The sequence below is a fragment of the Crotalus tigris genome, unplaced genomic scaffold (assembly GCF_016545835.1).
Source record: "Crotalus tigris isolate CLP2741 ecotype Arizona unplaced genomic scaffold, ASM1654583v1 scf7180000018525.42219311030:4301911, whole genome shotgun sequence".
Lineage (NCBI taxonomy): Eukaryota > Metazoa > Chordata > Lepidosauria > Squamata > Viperidae > Crotalus > Crotalus tigris.
In genome coordinates, this window is record NW_024097057.1 from 1230922 (window position 1) to 1252240 (window position 21319).

Genomic DNA, 21319 nt, shown 5'->3' on the forward strand with positions numbered 1-21319 from the left:
ATATAAAAATGTTTCTGCAATCTGAGTAATTTATGCTTGATAAATTCACTAACGATAAATTAGTTGGTTGTTTTTTCGTATTATATTTTCTTCATTGCCATCATTGTTAGGGCATATAAGAAAGGAAAATATGGACGTTCCCGAGATGGGGAAGTTTCATGGAGAGATTAATGGAATTACAGCAAACCCAGTTAAAATGAGGGAAGGAACTAAATTTATAAATATGATGGGGAAAAATAAAACACCACATCTGTTCAGTTTTTGTAGATCACAGGTCGGCAACCTGCGGCTCCGGAGCCGCATGCGGCTCGTTGAGCCTTCCCCTGTGGCTCCCAGCCTCCTCTGCCTTTGCAGAGAGAGACAGAGACAGAGGGAGGCAATTGCACTTCCCTGCTTCTCTCCCTCTCTCTGTGTGTGTGTGTGTGTGTGTGTGTGTGTGTGTGTGTGTGTGTGTGTGTTTTGTGTGTGTGTGTGTAAAAGAGAGTGCACTCACAGTGTTCCCCGAGGAGCTGAAAAGCTTTCTGGGCGGAGCTCCTCCCTTTGCTGCGTCTCTGAAGGAAGCAGGAAGCAGGAAGGGCAGGAGAGAGCTAGCTAGCCCAGCTAGGCTGACTCAGGAATTCTGGGAGTTGAAGTCCATGAGTCATAAAAGAGACGAGGTTGCATACCCCTGATCTTGTTGGACAACAGCCTGAAGCTTGCCAGGTGAGCAGCAGATAGGAGGGGAGGGGGAGAAAGAGAGAGAAAGAGAGAGAGAGGGAGAGAGAGAGAGAGTGGGGGAAGAGGAGTGGCAGACCAAGGGAAGATAGAGAGGGAGGGAGAGAGAGACCCTTTTGACATCTAAAATGAAGATAACACTGCATATATCCTTTTTTAACCTGTGTGTGTATGTAATTTTATTCTCTTAAAGCATTCGCTTGGTGATCATTATTTTAATAGTATGGATATTCCCAAGAGTCATATTTTTACTTTTATTTTTAATGTGTATATGTGTATGTGTCTGTGTGTGTGTGTGTGTGTGTATACACACACACACACACACACACACACACACATATATGTAGGTCTTTGGTTGTTCGGGTCTTTGGTTGTTCGGGTTTTCTATATATATATATATATATATATATACACACACACACATACACACACACACACACATACACACACACACACCTATAATAAAGGTAAAAAAGGATATATGCAGTGTTATCTTCATTTTAGATATCAAAAGGGTTTTGCGGCTCCCAGTGTTTTGTTTTTGGTGGGAAACGGGTCCAAGTGGCTCTTTGAGTGTTTTGGGTTGCCTACCCCTGTTGTAGATGATGAGAATATGCCATTATGCACATAATAATACATAGCTGCTGTATTATATTTGGGAATGGAAGATAGCTTTGTTTGTAGCAGGAAGAAAATATACACTCTAAATTCCTGAAAAGCCAAGAAGTTTTTTTTAGGTTCTACTAATATATAAGACAACATGTTCTTAATGGCTGACCACGAGGTGCTGATTTGTGAAGTTGGACTTTCAGAACCATTTAGGGCAGAGCAACAGCTCTCTTTGATCTTCTGGATCCTGTAGCTAGGCTGATGCTCTCTGTCTGCTCCCATTTTATGTTGAGATTTTGAGAGCCACTAGCTAATCCAGGTTATCCCAATGAGTTTTATAATTAAAGCTAATCAATCTGGGCAATTTCAATAACAACCAGTACTGACTGTTCCCACTAGTTTGAAAAAACACAAGTAGTTTTTTTTTTTAAATGCACAATTTATTGCTATCTACAAGTGCAGAGTGTAATGTTGGGCTACCTTTAATTATTATTACTTTTTAAAAGGGCAGTTTTTTCTTATTTGGAGTTATTAGAAGTGGAGCATCTGATGCCGTGAGATATGATGGGGGGGAACTGGTATGATGGATTACAGTGAAGCAGCAGCTTCTTAGGAAGAAGGGAACAGGGAGGAGACAGGAGACTGTATCATCAATTATTGTAATCAAATTTCTTAATAAAAATTATACATATATTTTTTAAAAAACTAGATGACTTTGCTACAGAATGGAAAACCTCCGAAGCAGGCTTGGTAGTGATCCTGGGTGCTCTTAACTGAATATTGATGCTTCTCACCAAATATGAATATGATCAAGCTGGATATATATGGAGGAAGGATTTTCCTCTGTAATTAAGAGCTGAAATGAATTACATTTAAATTAAATGTTGCAATTCAGAACGGGACTTTTGTTTGAACGATCAAAATGGTTTTCATGTGGGATTGTACCTTGGTGGTTTTGATTTTGACAGATTTAATGCATTTTGTTGCTGCTCGCATTTGCATCAACAGAGTTCTTTTTCCAGTGCAGTTTCCCTAAATAACATTATAACTTAAAACCACTGCTAAATTACATTAAAACAGATCAGGAAGGAGTTCATCAAAAATCTTCAAAAGACTTGGCAAGCAAAATCACCATGCTTCTGTTTAAGGGGTGAGGCAATTTGGCATCCTCCAGCTGTTTTGGATTCCATCAGTCTCATTCATCATAGCCAATGGAAACAGAATGTGAAAGTTGGTAGCTTCAAACCACTGGAGGGATACCCCTTCCTTACCCTTTTTTTTTTTTTTTTACTGCCATGCTATATTTCCATGGTGAAAGGATCAACCGGTGACATCACCATTGCTCAGGAGATGTGCAGTTGGGGGCTCCTTTGTTGACTCCATTAAGTTGCCCACTGAAGTGGTACCCATCTATCTACCATGGCCGCCCACTTTTGAACTGCTGGGTCAGCAGGAGATGGAGCGAATGATGAGAGCTCACCCCACCACAAGGCAGTAACCGGGTTTCAAACACAAGCCTGCCAATCCTCAATCCAGCATCCTGACCACATGAGCCACCACATTCCCAATAGACTGCAATAGGATAGACTGCAATAGGATGGATTGAGGGCAATAGAAGAAGGGGACGACAGAGAAGGAGGTGGCTGGATGGAGTCACTGAAGCAGTAGGCGTGAGCTTAAATGGACTCCAGAAGATGGTAGAGGACAGGAAGACCTGGAGGAACGTTGTCCATGGGGTCGCGATGGGTTGGACACAACTTCGCAACTAACAACAACAGGATGGACCCAGTTTGACTTGTAGAAAGGTTGTTTCACCACAAAATCGTTTTGAGTGAAAGATAAGCCTCCTATTATAGTATTTTACTTTAAAAAAATAAAAAAAAGAGTTTGTTTTATGGCTTTTGGTAACTTATTGGGGAGTGCATTATGTAGTAGGAGTGATACCTAAAATACTTGGGGACGCCAATTAGTTAGGATTTCTAAGGTAACTGAATAACTGAGTTGGAAGAGATGTTGGGGGGGTCTTCTAATCGACCCCTCCCCCCTGCTTCAGCAGGAGAGAAATGGCTGCCCAAATCTCTTCTTAAAAACCTCCAGTGATGGAGCATCTACAACATCTGGAAGCAAGGCATTCCACTGATGAATTGTTCTCACTGACAGGAAACAGCTCTCTAATTCTAGGTTGGACCTAGGTAAAAATCAACACTATGAACGAGGTAAAAAATCAATAAAATTATTTTTTAGAAAAGGAAACCGTAGCATTGTATAATAATAAATTATTTGTGTGACATAATTCTAAAAGCCTAAGGACTGCCAAGTGCAGCAGAGTGGTTTGATTGTAAGATTTTGCCATTTTAAAATTTTTTATTGTAGGCCAGGGGTAGGCAACCTTGGCTCTTTCATGACTCGTGGACAACTCCCAGAATTCTCCAGCCAGCATGGCTGGCTCAGGAATTCTGGGAATTGAAGTCCACAAGTCATAAAAGAGCCAATGTTGCCTACCCCTGTTATAGGCGTATGCTTGTGAACCTTTTTTCAGATACGCATCTGTATCTGAAGCCATGTGTGCAATTTTAACACTTTCACTCTGAAAAGCTAATCGTTCATTTTTAACAGGTTTTTTTTTTTTTTTGTTTCTTATCAGCTTCTAGGTTACAATGAAAAACCTGTAAATCTTCAAATGTTCATTGGGACAGCAGACGATCGGTACTTACGGCCACATGCTTTCTACCAAGTGCACAGAATCACAGGAAAAACTGTTGCCACAGCTAGTCAAGAAATAATCCTTGCCAGCACAAAGGTTTTGGAAATTCCTCTTTTACCTGAAAACAATATGTCTGCCTGGTAAGTCTGAGGATTCTGCCAGGCAAATCTATATGTTGTATCCCAGATTTCATAGGCTTTCGTGGGTTTCGGGATACGTGATACTGATTATAACATATTAAACTGTGATCTTTATATATCAGCTTTCGAGCGCAGCTCTTTGCAACTTCTGTTTCGGATGGGATTCTTGAGGTTTGAAGTGGACCCATTAAGAAAACAAAGATGCTTGGCTGACAGCTGGAGTGCAGGTGTTTCATGATGCAGTATGAATAAGATTATACAGCTTCAGGTGGATTTTGTATCCTAGAATTAGTTGCTTTATATCAGTGTAGATATATGTACGTGATCGTGTATGCACAGTACACATTCAACACACTGACACGTTCACAAAAACATACACAAATATTACAACGGAAGATCTTAGCTTTAGTTTGTGTTTGATTATTTGCAACTCTCTGAAGCAACTCTTCAATGACCTGCAGACACATTCATAACAACTCCTTTCCCCTCATACACCCGCCCATTAATATTTGTCTGTAATCCTTGAACTAATGTTGATTCTAAAAAAAATGTCAGGTCTGTTCAAAATAAGGAAAAATGTATTTTCTCTGAGGTAGTGAAGTACTAAGATCAGCAGAGCAAGGTAGGTTAAAATGAATTTATTCCAATATAATTTTGATGGCTTTCCAAAACACATTTGGCTGTATCATGTCTGTTCTTTCACCCTTTATTTTCGATTCCCATTCCTCTCTTCTGCCCCTGGTCTGCACAAACATTGCTTACTGTATTTGCAGGTATTGTTAAGCTATGGCTTGTTTGAATAAGGATGAGGGAGACTCATATGCCCTCATTTGTAAGAAGGAGAATATGAAATGAGAGTGTTTAGGACTCTGCAAGCAATGCTTTTTCACATCTGATACTGACTGACCCAGGGAGGGTCAGTTTATATGTTTTTTATTGAGATGTTTTTAAAAAAATGATACCTGAAAACTGGTGATCAGCTGTCATAAGAAGTGATCCATTTTTAGTAGATGTGGTTTTCAAGAGAATTATTTTGCAAATAATTCACAGATGTTCTGCAGTTAACCTCTGTCAATCATCTATAGTCACAATCCTTTCAGATGAGCCCTGGAGATGTGCCTTTTCACTCTTTCTCTGTCCAGCCTGCAGCATTGTGCTACGTCTGAAGAGCTCTAAGACTAAACACCAAGCAGAATTATATGATTGCTTGTACTGCCAGCAGCTGGCTGAGATTTTTATCCCCAACAGCTCCATGCCTGATTGCTGCAAAATAAATACCTTCCCACTTGTTCTAGTACAAAGGTACAATGTCCAGCTTGCAGTCTAACATGATAAGCAGCCCTGGTGGCGCAGTGGTGAGAATGCAGTATTGCAGGCTAACACTGCCCACAATGTGGAGTTCGATCATATAAGTCTAAGTGCTATTGCTATAAATGGGTGACTTTTATGTTTGCAGATATTTAAACAAGAAAAATGCAAGTTTAATTAGATAACACTTGGTCTATGTTTTCTATTTTCTCCAGTATTGACTGTGCAGGTATTCTGAAACTCCGCAATTCAGATATAGAGCTTCGGAAGGGGGAGACAGATATTGGCAGAAAAAACACAAGAGTGAGGCTTGTATTTCGTGTCCATATCCCACAGCCTAGTGGGAAGGTCTTGTCCCTTCAAGTTGCCTCTATACCTGTTGAATGCTGTAAGTTTGCTCCTGTTTTGGCTGCTGTGGTGCAGGGAATCTTCATATCCATAAATATTTCAATCCTGAAGCCAATACTTCAGGAATTAATTTTGTACTTCATAAGAAATATTACATCTAGGTAGCTTTTTACCTTCTTGTGCTTAGACTTTTAGAAAGCTCCCTTTACTTATTCTGATATATTCATTTGTGGATTTTATTTCTGAGACAGATAGTTTCTCTGTGTCTCTTGGTCTCTCTCTCTGTCTCTCTCTCTCAAATAGTACTAATCATGAAATGCTTTATTTGCGGTAACTTGTTATGAGTTATTATTGTATTGTATTTAATATTTAGATGTTTCTTATATCTCAGGGCTAGTTGGAATATGATAACTTTTATATTACTTATTTGTACACACTATCAGTACTTTGAATTAGGTTAGGGATGTATGCCGAACTGAAATGTTGGTACTATGGAACTGCTTTAGATCAAATTACTTTTCAAGATGTGAATAAATGTGTGTATGTGCGTGCGCGTAAGTCAGTGTTTCTCAACCGTGACAATTTTACGGCATGTGGACTTCAATTCCCAGAATTCCACAGCCAGCAATGGAATTCTGGGAGTTGAAGTCCACATGCCTTAAAATTGTCATGGTTGAGAAACACTGGCGTAAGTCTTTCTAGACTAGAGCTTCTGAATATATTTCAGGGAACGTTTTCTATAAAACCATGCTTTTATTGCACCAGTATTTATTGAGAGATTGTAGCCCACGTCAGTAGTCAAAGTTACATATTACATTAAGTAAGTTATGACTATCAGCAAGCCCATGTTTGAGGCCTTAGTGCTGTTGTGTATTGGGGTAAGTTCCCGTCATTTGCTCTAGCTCCTGCCCAAAGGAGCAAATGTGAGTAGATAAGTAAGTACCAATTCGTTGGGCTCATTAATGGGGACCTGAAAGGAGCCCCCAAGTGGGCATCCTCCGGGCAATGGTGATGTCACAGGCTAATCCCTTCAATCCGGAAGTTCCTTGCTCCTTCTGACACAAAAGCAGCAGCATTAAATTATGCTTAGCCATTGATTGTAATTTCACAGTTAAATTTAACGGAGCATAATGATTTTGAAAGAGTTTTGAAACGAATGATACAGGGATATAAAAACGCCGCAACACGTTACTTACCGCAGATTTGTAAGGCACATTTGAGTCTCTAGGGTATTTTGCAAATCCAGCCCGTAGGGTTAGTTCATAGCATGTGTCAAGCAATTTCAGAAATTCCGTGAGTAAACTATAGTTCAGCTGAATATAGGAAAGTGTGTTGAACGTGTGAAATAAAAATGGCGAAGGCGGGGAGAAGAGAGAGAGAGATGATAAGAATTATACGTGTATACTTGCTTATGCATTTTTCTCTTTCTCTTTCATAAAGCTCAGAGATCCGCTCAGGAACTTCCTCAGATAGAGAAATACAGCATCAGTAATTGCTCCGCAAATGGCGGCCATGAAATGATTGTTACGGGCTGCAACTTCCTTCCAGAATCAAAAATAATATTTCTGGAAAAGGGACAAGGTAAGTTAACCTGTTTCAAGTAAGAGTTTCAAGAAAGAGTTTATTTCTGGAGGAACATACCAGAGTCTCTAAGTTGCATTCAATCACGCTGTCTATTTTTGTACGGCATCCTTTTAACCTGCAATGAAGTGCAACACTGTCTGAATTCAAAAGGATCTCGATAGAGTTGACCCCCTATCCAAGAAAATGCAGTTCAGCGGTGAGAAATGTAGGAATTTGCATTTGGGTACACTCCTAGTGTATCCAGTTGGCATCGCTTATAGTGCCCTTTTCCCATTGGGCCAGAGCAGCCCCATGCTTAACTGTGGAGCTGACGGTTGTGTTAAGTGTAAGATAAGGACTTTTCAAGATGGCTCGGATCAAACATAGAGTGAAATGTATTTGAAGTTCTCTTCTGCAGCAGTGGAGGTAGTGAGTTTTTAGTTCTCCATTGCTGCATATTTTTTTGGGATATGCAGCAATACTTTTATCATGATTAGTGCCAGAGCAGTCAGTGACTCGTTGCAGTTTCCATATTGTTTGCAGAGGAAATCAGTCAGATCCAGATGACTTTGGATTCCAGTGTTGGGGCAGATTGTAAGAATCTGCTTGCCTTGTTATTTTAGATTATTTCCAGTTTGTAGATTTCGAGATAGGACAGTGGAACAATAAGAACGGCTGTCTGTTTGTAGATTAATTTATTCTTATTGCTTGATTAAACTGGACAGATTTAACCTCTCTTTGATTGGAAAGATTTGTACAGTTAGAACCAGTCATATACACGGAGGGAGACACCTTTTTCTGTTAGGCAATGGAATGAAACTCTTCAAGAGTTCCCTTCCCTTTTTAATTTATTTATTTTTAACTGTAAACTATGTTTCTTTCCAAGCCTCTTATATGGTAGGTACTTTGTTTCTTTTAGCTTTCTGCATGTTATTTTTAATGGTAACACTCAATGCCTTGAATATTCATTTAGATAGAAACATAGGATATAGATTAAATGAGCAATGCATATAATATACTTGTATGTACAGCAGTATATAATGTTACCTTTTGCTCAGATTTTTCTGCAGCTTCTGGTTCATTCTGGTTGACCCATGAAACAGCCCAAATCTTTCTACTTGTGATTATTCCATTTCATGGTCCTGTTTGCATATATGTTGACCATTTGGGTGCGTGCACCAGCAACTATCCTATAAGTTATGCATATATCTTCACTCACACCATCATTTCCTCTCTTCTTAAAACTCCCTTTTTATGACCCTGTAAGCGCTTGATTTGGGGTGGAGCAGTGGTGGGATTCAGCCAGTTCGCACCACTTCGGCAGAACCGGTAGCTAATTTTTTGTTGCCCAAGCCCAGAACGGACTTTCGGAAGTGGCATCCACACAGAGAACTGGTTGTTCACATATTTGAATCCCAGCAGGGCAACTGGATGCAGCTGAGCCTTTACTGGCCAGATGCCCTTCTTGATGCCATGCAGGGTTCGCAGCAAACATTTTTTCTTCGTGCCCTAGGAGAGAAACATCTGCCGCTATCCAGACTTGAACTCTCAACCTTCTGACTGGGAGGCGACAGTCTTCATCACTAGGCCACCACGCTGCTCTTCCTCCCTTCTTAAAAGATAATCGTTCAAGACCCTCTTTATCCATCGTGTACTGCCCATTTGGAGTGAATGAGTCAAAGCTCAACTCTCTCTGGCCAGTAATCTTTGCACAAGATAGGTATTGCATGGCCAAATACGAATATATATCTGCAACAAGTACAAGTCTCGTTTTCAGATGAACACCATTAAGAGCTGCACACGGTGTGTTTGTACGTATTTAAGAACTGAGTTATTTTAGAACAAACTGATAACGTGACCTGAAATTTTTGTCTTTGTAGATGGACGGCCCCAATGGGAGGTGGAAGGAAAAATAATTAGAGATAGGAGTCAAGAGGTGAGGTTTTTTTTTTAAAAGTACAAAATTATTTTACTGATTTCTGTAAAGATCCTGGTGGAAAACTAAACATAACGTAGGCAGCCTTTCCCCCCCTCCCTTAACACTTACATCAATTGTGTAAAAACATTAGCAGAATTTGAGCCAGGTTTTTAGGAGGAGAAGGCTAAAGTGGTGAATGATGTAATATTAAATAGAAAAAATTAACCTTCAGTCTTGGGAGAAAGGGCAAAACGATGTGCAGAAAGTAAACACTAATAGCATAGGAATCGCAGGACACGAAGGAGGAGGAAAAATATCAATTATGTAATAAAGATACAGCAGCTGCCATGTCTGGTTCACAAACTTGGGAACCTAGAAGTAAAACCTTTTTCAGAGATTGACGTGCCAACTCCGTCCCCTTTCCCCATTGGTGTCTTCAGCGTGCAGATGTTAGCTTAGTAAGCTAACATTTTGGAAAATTGTAATGATTAGAACAGTGATGGCGAACCTTATAGAGACCGAGTGCCCAAACTGCAACCCAAAACCCACTTATGCATCTTTGGGTGCCGGGTGGGTGTGGCCCATTGGGTGGGCGTGGCTGCGATGGTAACGGCAGACTGGGTGGGACTAAAAAGTTCAATCAATCAATTCCAACTTTGCAAGATCTTTTTTTCCCGGTGAGAAGTTGAAATTGACTGATTGATTGATTTTTATTTTTTTTTTGCACACGGCAGTGGAGGCCTAAAGCAAAAAGATTTTATAAAACCCAGCTGAAGGCCTAGGACTGGGGTGATGGCGCGTGTGCCCACAGAGAGGGCTCTGAGTGCCGCCTCTGGCACCCGTGCCATAGGTTCGCCACCACTGGATTAGAATATGTAAGTACTCAATGAAAGCATGGTCCTGCACTTAAGGCAATTGCTTCGTGAGGTCTCTTCCCTGCCTTTTGAAGTAGAACCAACCCATAGGCGGGAGACTCCAAAACATCCTGCCACTATTCTTTAGAAAAAGTTAGCTTGTAAAAAACTGTCAACGCCGAGAAGCTCTTTTTAAAAAACAGCTGTAGGGAATACAACACGTACTTTCTCAGGTCTAATGAAGACGTGGAGGCTTAGCTAGGTGATGAAAAAAAAATCCTTCTGAGACACACTCAAGTCTTTTTTCTGTCATTTTATTCATTTGTGCACAGGCTGCGCTCATTCTTGAAGTTCCTCCATATCACAACAAATCAATTCCAGCGGCCGTCCACGTGCAGTTCTATGTTTGCAACGGCAAAAGGAAAAAAAGCCAGGCTCAGCGTTTCACATATACTCCAGGTACCGATTATTGGCAAAGAAATGAGTGAGAATGGTTTTTTTCTTTCAAATGTCTCTAGTCCATTGCCCTGATTCTGAGATATGTTACTTATTTTACATAGAAAATTAGGTATGAATTGGAGAAAAAAAAATTTAAAGAGGAATTTTGAATGCTTTCCTGACAGCTAGAAAGTTCTAAATTTAGCATCAATTGACCTGTTGTTTTTTTTAAGGCGCCAGGCTAGAAAACAGGAGACAATGAGTTCTAGTTCTAGGCATGAAAGCTGGCTGAGTGATTTCTCACTCTGCCCAACCCACCTCAGAGAGCTGGAGGAAGGAGGAAAGAGTATTATGTATGTTTGCATCCTTGAGTTGTTTATAAAGTTAATTAATAAAGATAAGTTAAAAAAACTAAAAAAAAATTTCAGTTTACTTTCAAGTTTCTAACTAGGACTGCAAATGAGGAGAAATGCAGCTTTGCGTCTTAAATTCTAATTCTGAGTGAATAAACTGTTGTTTGAAGGTTAGAAATAAGAAAAGCATGGAGCTGAAGGCCTTTGCTGCGTTCTTTGATCCATAGTAAGCTCTGATAGACTATGTCTTGTGGTTCTCAGTTCTCCGATAAACCATGTCAGAAAATGTACATGGTTTATCGGAACAGTCGTAGATTCCAAACCGTTTTTGAATGAGACTCTACTCAAACTGAAAATTCTCAGCTCCAGAATGTTGTTCTTTAATTCCTGTTACTATAATGAGAAAACCCTTATCTGTATTATCCCAGAATAAGCAAATATATTTCATATCTTCCTTTTCAAGTATGTTGTAGTTAACTGCATTTTTCATGTATATTCACTGCCATTCATGCGCATGCTAGTTTTGATGTGGGGGGTGGGAGTAGAACAACTTGAGTTCTGTTTATCATTTCATCGGTGAACGTTAGCTGATCCTTGTTTTCTTGTTACACAGTTGTATTGAAACAAGAGAACAGAGATGAAATGGATTTGACTTCAGTTCCATCGTTGTCCCTGACTCACTGTAAAGGACTCTCTCCTGTCCAAACCCAGTTGCCTTCACCTGATCCAGGGCTTTCACACGATAGTTTACTTTCTGCGTCCTCCAGGAACTTTGTATGTCCCATACAGCAACCATTCACGCCCATGGTCTCCTCAGCAGTAACTCAGTTGTCACACATACAAGGTAGAAGCATTAGTCCAGGTGAAGATCACCCTGTTCTGTCTTCAGCTGTAGTCCATCCGTCTTTTCAGGTAACGGCGGCATCCTCCGTGGGGCCTTCCTATCCGTCTATGCAGCCTAACGTTATGTTTAATGGACAGTCTGGTCTTCCCATGGATCCTGCCTCTTCTAGTCAAGGCTACGAGGCAATTTCATTTCAGCAAGATGCACCGGTACCTCCACTGATAAACCTCAGCTGTCAGTCTCTGCCACCAATCCCATATCATTCTTCAAGTTCAGGTTCAGTGTCAACTTCTGTTGCAACAGGAGGACATACTTCAGCACACCTAGCTCAGTCGAGACACTCCTCACCTCATTTGCAACCCATGCGGTACCATTGTCCCGATCCTCAGCACAGTCCTGTCTCTTCTGCAGGGACTCCGTCCCTCGGACATCCTTCCACACAGTTGCAGCAAATGACTTATTCTTCGAATCCAGGTAACTCCTCATCACCATCCCCCAACTCTTCTCATTCTTTAGTCCATTCACCACGGTCTGGGCCATCTTCGCCACAGTTGCAACCTATACCTTACCATCTTTCTAGCTCGGGATCTGCCTCATCTCCTCCTCCTCCTCCTCCTCCAGCCTCTGTCAGTCAGCCTGGGCAACAGTCCCCACAGGAGCATAGCCCAGGTTTGGGAGGAATCGCTACAGCTTCATCTTTGATGCATCATAACATGTGTGACACATCTCCATTTCCATCAGAAGGGTCAGCTGTTCATGTTAAGCCTGAACCAGAAGATCAAGAGTTAAATTTTCAGACAATGGGATTGCAAGACATCACGTTAGATGATGGTAAGTGATGCTGTGTTAGGAGAATATGGTTAAACAGCTTAGTACTTTCAGAGGCCTCCTATAAGGAAGGATTATTACAGATGCCATACATATATGTGAACTCAGGTATCATATTTTTCAGGCCATTGTAATATCCTGCTCCCCTGGGAGTGCAGAACACTTGAACATTATGTGACTCTAGAATTAGGTGCACATCAGACTTGCATAAAAACATCTTTTAGAATTCTTAGATTTTGTTTACGTGGTACTTTTAGTACAAAAAATATATGCAGATCCATTGTTTGAGGATATTTATCTTTTTTCCTCTTACTCTTTCTCAACACCTAGCTTTCATGTCCATACATTATCATTATTGGAAAGGCCATTGTTTATTTCATTGTTCGGGGAATGTCCTTATCTTTCATAATCTTTCCTAGATTTGTCCTGGCCTGAACTCACTTAGAAATGAAGAAGCTTCTTAGATGAGAAGCAAAAACATCTTCAAAGAAAAATCCGAAAGTCCAGTTGCCTTTAAGATAAAAGCACCTTTGGGACAACTATTCAGCTAATATCAACAAAATAGCCAGAGAGAATAACCCCATATATATTCATTCAGTGGCCAATCAGTGAATGAATATTGGGTGGTTTGAACTGTTTGCCCGTTACATCCATTCTCAATCATTTTTGAATGAGCATGTCTTATTTTTGTGTGTTTGTGAAGAATACAGATATGAAGACTGAGAAACATTGGTAACTTTAAAGTGTTTTTGACAGGTGGTCTGCGTGTGTCTGTGCCATTCTTCCTTCTTTGGGACCTGGTGACCCAATGCTTCCAGTGATCTTCTGGTGATTAGCTGGACGGGTTGAAATCCTTGTTAACTATGCCTGATTATTTCTCCAAAGAAGTAATTCCCTAAGGAAAAGTCTCACTCCAAAGCTAATTTAAAGTGCTGTGTTTGCTTCACTCACAAATATGTCATCGTGTTAAACCATTGGCAAGCTTTCTGCTTCTGGTCATAGGCCATGGTTAGAAACCATAGTATGGGGTTCATCCTCAACACGGCAAGGCAAAAATCGAACAATTTAACTCATTGTGGCTTATAGTATTATGATGGGAATGAGAAGAAATGTCAAAGATCATTCAGTCCAGTTTCTGCACAGTACAAGAAGGATATGATTGTAGTGTGACACCTGCATAGTCTCTGGGTAACAAACTGATTAAAATCCCCCACTGCCATCATGGCTTGGTTAAATGCTCCGGTTAAATCATTTGTTTCAAAAAAGGATCATCTGTGTGTTTTTTGATTTGTACGTGATTACAGTTTCATCATTTTTAATGCTTTCCTTCCAACTTTCCTAGATTTTTTTTATCAGATTTTTGGGTAAATATGTGCATTTTTAAAAATATATTTATAAAAAAAATTTATCAGAAAAGAAGATAGTATTGAGGGGGAAATTGGATCATGCACACATTTTTTTTTAAAAAAAAATAAACTTTCCAGTTCTGAGATCTTCCTCCAGCTTCAGCAATACCCATCCAATTGTATTTTCTTCTCAAAATAAGACTCTATATCTGTCTGGTACTTATTCATGTTGTGTGACTATATATATTTACAGTGCCATTTAAGTTTCTCTTGCTATATTTATTAGCAGGATACTAGACTCCAAAACCACAGCCCTGCTTTCTCCTTTCTCCTAATTGGTTGAGAGCAAGAAGCTGAACAGCAAACTGGAATAGCTCTCGGTTTGTCTTTTCTCCCAGGCAAGGTCATACTTACCAGGCTTTTTGCCAAACATGTTTTTCTGGATTTGTCAGACACACTCCAGCATTAAAATAAAAAAAGCTCTCCAGTTTGGCAGCAGAGATCGTAGTTCAAATGTTTCCTGAGATAGCTAGTTCATTTCTAGGGGGGGAAACTATTTATAAGCCCTGTTTCTCTTTGGGATTTAAAAATGTACATAATTTATAAAGACCAAAGTGGATGCATGACTAAGAAGGCACGGCGCTTGCAGTATGCCTTCAGCGAAAGGGGACGTTAAAAGTGCAGCTAAGGCTTTATCTTCACACGGTTAGTTTTATAGCACTTGCTTCCCCCCCACACACACACATTCTTATTGCAAGAGAAAACTGAAGTCATGTCAGTGTGTTAAAAACAAAACAAAAAACTTGCCTGAAATCAATACGGCTGAATATTTTGCAGTAAATAACACGTTGTATAATATAATAACATTGATCCAAATTCAGATTAGCAGCAGTCTTTCAGAATTGAATTGCAACTCCGTAGGGATAGGCGTTGTGGAGAGAGAGAAAAAAAATATCGGTATCGGATGGAGACATCAACATGTCATAAATCCCAAACAAAGACACATAATCCCAGAAGAATATATCATGTGATCAGTTATGTACAGTGGAGCTCCTGAAAGCTCATCGCTTTCTGCCAAGAACACATTAACACCTCAAGTGTTTTTGTGTGTGGAAATAGAATAAATTTCAGGGCAGCATAGCAAACAAGCAGAATTCAGGAATCCCACCGAATAGATGAGCTCTTCATATTTCTGAGCTCTTTGGGCAGATTTATTTTTTTCTTAAAAAACTTTGGACTGGAAGACGCTTTAACCTTGCACTGCTTTGCATCTTCCTATCTTTGGATTGTGTGGTTAGGTTTCTGTATGGACAAGCCTGTGTTGAGTGAGTTCAATTTGGGAATACAGCCAGCATTAGCACTTAAGACTTATATACCGTTTCATAGTGCTTTACAGCCCCTCTCTAAGCGGTTTACACAGTCAGCCTATTTGCCCCCCCCCCCCGACAATCTGGGTCCTCATTTTACTGGCCTCAGAAGGATGGAAGGCTGAAATTTTAATATGCTTTTCAGGAAGGTTTAAAAAATGGGGGCACCAGACTATAAATAAGCAGCTTTATCCTGAGCTTGGCAAGTAGAAATCTGACCTTTTTACAATTATAAAGCTTTCAGTCCTTTGAAGTCTTCTGAAGAACAAAGGTTGCCAAATGTTTGGGATCAGTGACAAATAAGCCGAGACAGAACAGTGTTCAGGGGTGAGGAATGTAATCATATGTGCCCTCATTGCTTAGCCTTAGCCCATCGGAGTCTTGTCCACATCTATTTTGAGGGATGTTCCCAGAACGCCTCACTGTTGGCCCTCTGCATCTGATGGCCAAGGGGCGTTGCAGCCGGAGAGGGAGTTGGGACCTCTTTGAGACAGCCAATTGCCTCTTTATTTACAAACAATGAGCAGGGATGATAAGCTTTCAGAAAGAAAGCTAGCAAATGCAGTACTTGATTTTGGCTGCCTGAAACGCTCGTGGAAACGGCTGTCAGTTTTCAGCCAACTAGACCATATTGTGAAAAGGAGGGGAGAAGGGGAGCTGAAAACAGAGGACATTTTTCCAAGCTGAAACAGCCATACTTCTCGTTTCTTAGTCAATACTTTTGACTCCTGTTCGTATCCCTAAAAAGGTTTGGATAATGGCTTTTAAAGAACGGCAACGGAAGAGGGAAACTTTACCTGGTTCTTAGAGGTTTTGTGAGCAGCAGGTCAAGTTTTGTTCCTCTTGAGTTCCCAGCATCTTCTCAACAACCAAAACATTTTAAAATGTTTGGCGTGGACTCTTCCTTCATGATTTGAAGATCCAGTGTAGCTTCTAACCGTTATTAAGTGACTGGACGTAACTCAAAGACTACTTGTTTGAGCCATAAAGTGCAACCTAACCGGGGCAGATCCCAACCGTAGCACCTTCCAAATGCCCACTTCCAGAAGTTTTTACTTCTCTGCGGAAGTTCAGTGGGGTAATCTGTACGCATTGAGAAGACCTTGTTATGGAGTCTCTTATGAGGGAACTACTTAGGGCTGAGAAGACCTTTCAGCCAGACTTTTCAAAATGGCCATTTTGGAGCAGGCTGTCTTGAAGTAGGATCTGAGCCACCCAGGGCTTTAAAGGGGACGATTGCCCCTCTGAAATTGTAGCCTGACACCAACTGGCAGCTGATGTAGCTCCAGGAATATAGATGCCGCTACAGGGACTGACCTAGTTGTGCCCATCACTCCCTGGACTGCTGCATTGTATTTATTTATTCACTGTATACACCGCACGGTGAATCAGTTTAAGCTTTCAGATAATCTTCCAGGACAGATCCACGAAAAGCGAATTGCAGTAGATGTCTCAATCTGTTTGGAAGTAACCAGCACTGCAGGGTGTGTGTGTGTGTGTCTAAACACGCATTACTCTGAAACTGATGTTTATGGAAGACATAAAAACATGCTGATCCTTCTCTCCTTTTCTGATGTAGTGACGGAAATCATCGGAAGAGACATGCCGCAGATTTCTGCGTCCCGTGGAGCAGGAGCTGCCGTCCTGCGGAAACCTGGAGAGAACCAGGAAGCCTTGCACTTTCCCTCTGAATAATGCTATGTCCCTCTTTAGATTTACTGTGCTTCCGATTACGTGGCCTTGATGATCCTGGACACTTCTGGATCCCCTGCAGAGCTGTCCTGGGAGAGCGGGAGAGAGAGTGGTAACAGGAAACAGGTTGAGTTCTAGATTTTTAGGATGCTGTATAATAATAATTAAAAAAGCTACTTTATAAAAATGGACACCAAAAAGTGACCCAAGATACTCTTAACTTTGAGTAAAAAATACCAATGAGCTTTGCTTGTCTTGTGCATTTAACATCATTCTTTTATATTAAGTGCTTAATTGTATGGAGAAACGTAGTTTTGCTCTCAATATGCACAGTTACTGAATGTGGGTAATTATTTTTTTTTAAAAAAACACCATCTTTGTATGCTGCTTTTCTTTAGGAAAGATACTAAGATTGTAATAAAAATTTGTATACCTTTTGGACGGTCTTTTTGAAGAGCCCTTAGGCATATGTGGTTTAAAAAAAGTTTTTTTAAAATGATAATAATAATAATATAATGCTGTCTTTCGGAGGCACAGTAGTATCTATCATCTGAAGCAATGCCTTTGGAAGTCTTCCGTAGGAAGAATGATTATCGTTTTCTTTGGAGCTTTAGGAAGCAAAGCCAAATACAGATCTGTGTTCTTGAGACACTGAAAAATTTTGGTAGGCTGCAAAGAGAGCATTCCGTCGTGGAAAGATTGGGATAGAAATGACATTCCAAAACCTGACTTTTATACCTTCATACTTTGCTAGCACAGACCTGTTCTAACAGAAGCACTTGTTCAAAACTACTTATATACGTGCTCGTTTTTAATGAAGCCATTATACGATGTTGGGCTATGTCAAAAGGCTGTGTTCCACATGGAGTCCTTTTGATCAGACTTGTTTAAACGGTTAAACTGCTGTTCTTCAGATTCCTCAGGTAGAGACCTTCACATGGTCTGTTCTATTTTTTCCCCCCCTGTTAGATGTGTCTGAAAATGTATGTTGGCATTTATATGGGCTTCTTAAAGTCTTTTCTTAATGGTTTAGTGATCCTACTGTTTTTCATCCTCTAAAAAAAAATCAGCTTTGTATAACAAAAGGAATGTAGCTGGGCCTTCTTACTGTAAGATACGTACTTCGCAGTGCTGATCAAGGCAGCTCACTGAGCAGCGACATGTCTGCATTGTGACCACTGAGGGTGAAGCTGCCTGTGACCACCTATGCATGTTAGGTTAATATTTCCCACCACGGTGTGAATTATAGAGGGGGGGGGGTTCCATCTCTGATTTGAAACACGAGAGATGCAAAACCCAACCCTGGCCGATGAGAATTTCTACTAAATAAGAGTTAATTCCTCTGTCAAATGAAAATCAAGATGTTTCAACTTTAGGTAAGCAAATGGGTCAAGAGGCTGCAAAATGAAAAGATAATTAAAAGGATTTTTGAGAACCACAAGGGTTAAGATAGCTGGTGTACTGTTTTCTGTCATTGTTTAGCTAATTTTTATAGCTACCGAAGCCTTAATTGATAGGAACAAGATAGGTTTTGTAGCGTCATGCTACTGGCAACAGGCTGATAAAGGGGGAAGTATCTGTCTGCATTCAGCTTCTTGGCTTTTAAGCAGTCTCCACTTTTTTATGAAAGGAATGTGGCAACTCAAAGCCACAATTTAGTTACTAAGAGGGTTGCTTAACTATCATTATCGGCAGGCCACATTGACTGCTTAGTCTGCAACTAGCCCTACTATCTCAGGATGAAGTAAAATAAAGCAGATTCAGATGGGTTTGCATAGTTCAGGAGACACCTGCCTTGAGTGCGAAAATAGTTTGCATTAAAAAAATCCTGGAACTGTTTATCTGGGGTTTTTTTTTTTAATCACACAGTTTTCACTCTTTAAAATACAACGGTGATGTCATTAGAAGAGGATATTTGTAGCTCAGCGTTGAATTGTGGGCTCCTAGGTAACATCATCACGCACTGGTGAGGTTACCTAGTTTGGTAACAAAACGTCTGCAAGAAAACAAACAAGGTCAGAGAGCACCAAGGATCCCACTAAGATGATGGCTGAAACAAATGTTTGGGTTTTTTTTTTTAAAAAATTATCAACTTTTAAGATGTCAAGGAAGATTCCTTCTTTCTAGTTGTTGTCGTGAGTGTTGGGTCAAGTGGGCATGTCATCTGGGCGACTCCTAAGTTGATGCAGCATCCTCTTCTTTTCCCTGCCCACCCCCACCAAGGTGGAACTCTTTATCTTCATTTCAGAGATCCTATACGATCCAAAACGATTGGCCTGCAGTAGTCAAAATGGCCACGCATGAGCTTCTGAAACCAAACAATGGTCATCTCAAATGTGACAGTTTTCTTTGGAAGTAAATCCGTCTTCTGTTTAACAAATGCAACGAGTTGCAGAGTAAAGTATGGCTAGTTGCACACCGGAGTACTTCATTCCTTTGTCAGGAGTCCTAAGACTTTTAATGTCTTCTCTGTGCTATCACCTCTTTTACCGTCTTCAGCCCTTAAAATGTGTCAAGTCTCCTGCTTCGGCCAGGTGAGGAAACAGACTTACCAGGAACTCTCCTTTATTGCTGGAGGGTCTCAGAATGATCTGGAAAGCCTGACGGAGCTTCCCCTTTTATACCCAAGAGAATCAAGGTGGAATTAGTTTCTTTCCCAACCCCTCTTCCCTCCCAAGGTGAAATTGAGATTTACTTAACAATTCTTGCATTCCTTTTTTTCAAGGTTATCTCCGGTCTCTCATACAGAGGGGGTCAGATGTGAAGTTTTAGAGTTTGTATTGGGCTCTGAGATGATTGATGGTGTCGCCTCTTCTCCCTTAAAGTTCTCCTGCCTAGTGTGAGTTTGTACTTGTACCTAAAATGTGGGCACCCAAACAGTCCTGAGTTACTATGCACTAAGTGAGCAATCCACCTGGCACTGCAGTGTCAATACCTCTCCCCTGGTTGGTGAGATGCTGAAGGAGATGGAGAGTTTGCCGCAAAGGGACTAGTGGATTGTCTTCAACCTTCTGTTGCCTTGAAATACCCGATGCCTGTAGACGTAGAAACGCTTTCCTATTTAAAGCAAAGCTATAGAAGTTGAGTACTATAATGGTGGTTTTTTGCCTTTGTAAAAGCTTCAATACAAGGGTCTTAATATATATACTTTTGGCTTGTGTGATGCTTTAGGTAAGACTGTTAATCTTGTGTAATGTAATAGAGATAAAAGCACACGATCTCCGTTAGACTATGCAATTTACAATTTTCTGCCTGTGACTGGCATCTATGTTGCTGGCCTCTCCAAATTTGCTTTCGATGCTGGCGTCCAATTTTTTTTAAAAACATTATGGAAAGTGTTCAAACGATAGCTTTCATAACAAAAGAGTGGAGGCTTTTGTAACACAAAGGAGGTGAGATATATATATATATATACGTTGCCCGTTTTGAAAGTTGTTTTGGTTTAACCAAAGTTTGATCACAATTTGGCACTCTTTCTGATAAATGCTTCATTAGAAAACGGAATTGCCATCCATTGTAAACCAAAGAATAAAAGAGAAAACAGTTGCTTGGATGCAAACAAATCTTGGGAAAAAAAGCTCTATTTTTGATACATAGAATGAATGTCATTCCTTGAGGTTTGGAGATTGTTCAAATTGAAATTTTCTATTTAACAGTTTGGGACAATAATGATTTAAGACTAAAGGTTACATTCTAGATGTTTACAGAGCCTTGTATTGTAATTTCATGTACATTTGTGTATTAAACCTTTTGTAAGTTATGATTGCAGTGCTACATGCAGAAGTACAAAGGGAAAAGCATTATAGGCTCTTGAATCATAGTGTTGAAATAAAAAAGAAAATGCATATTAGAGTCTGTGTCTTCATTTATTTGTACTCATTAGTTCGGAAGAGTGAGGACAGGAGAGTAAAACTATTAGCTGTACAGTAGACATATCATTTTTAGCAGACCTAAGTTGCTACAAGACTTTGTCTTCCTTTAATATGTCTTCATGATTGATTGTATGTGGGCTAGTAGAAGACTTTAACTTTCATTGCAAAAGTTTTTTTTACATTTGACCAAAATGTGCGTATTCTTCATTCAGAACGTTGTGGGTTACATCTTTGGCATTTTTTTGTTTCAGAAAGATTGATGTAATTAGGTGTTACAAAATTCCTATTCTCAGAATAGGCAAGATGGGCAGTCATTGTTTTGTAATCAGCTAAGTAGAAAAAACAGGAGTGGTGAGATCTTTTGGCTGCTATGGTATTATCTTCCAAATACTGGATTTATACATTTTAGCCCTACGACCAT

At 40.2% G+C, this 21319-nt stretch overlaps 1 protein-coding gene across 4 annotated transcripts in view; it reads left to right on the forward strand.

Moving 5' to 3' along the window:
• Positions 1-20873, forward strand: part of NFATC3 (nuclear factor of activated T cells 3) — a 47274-nt gene extending 26401 nt beyond the window's left edge. For 2 of the 4 annotated variants that reach the window (XM_039353499.1, XM_039353503.1), the window contains exons 4-10: positions 3968-4167; positions 5691-5863; positions 7264-7404; positions 9267-9322; positions 10491-10617; positions 11563-12624; positions 16914-20873. In XM_039353499.1, the coding sequence (XP_039209433.1) occupies positions 3968-4167; positions 5691-5863; positions 7264-7404; positions 9267-9322; positions 10491-10617; positions 11563-12624; positions 16914-17029 (1875 nt within the window). In that variant the 3' untranslated portion in view covers positions 17030-20873. Of the gene's footprint in view, positions 1-3967; positions 4168-5690; positions 5864-7263; positions 7405-9266; positions 9323-10490; positions 10618-11562; positions 12625-16913 lie in introns of those variants that run through there. The other 2 variants (XM_039353500.1, XM_039353502.1) reach the window with 2 other exon arrangements.
• The last annotated feature ends 446 nt before the right edge of the window (positions 20874-21319 follow it).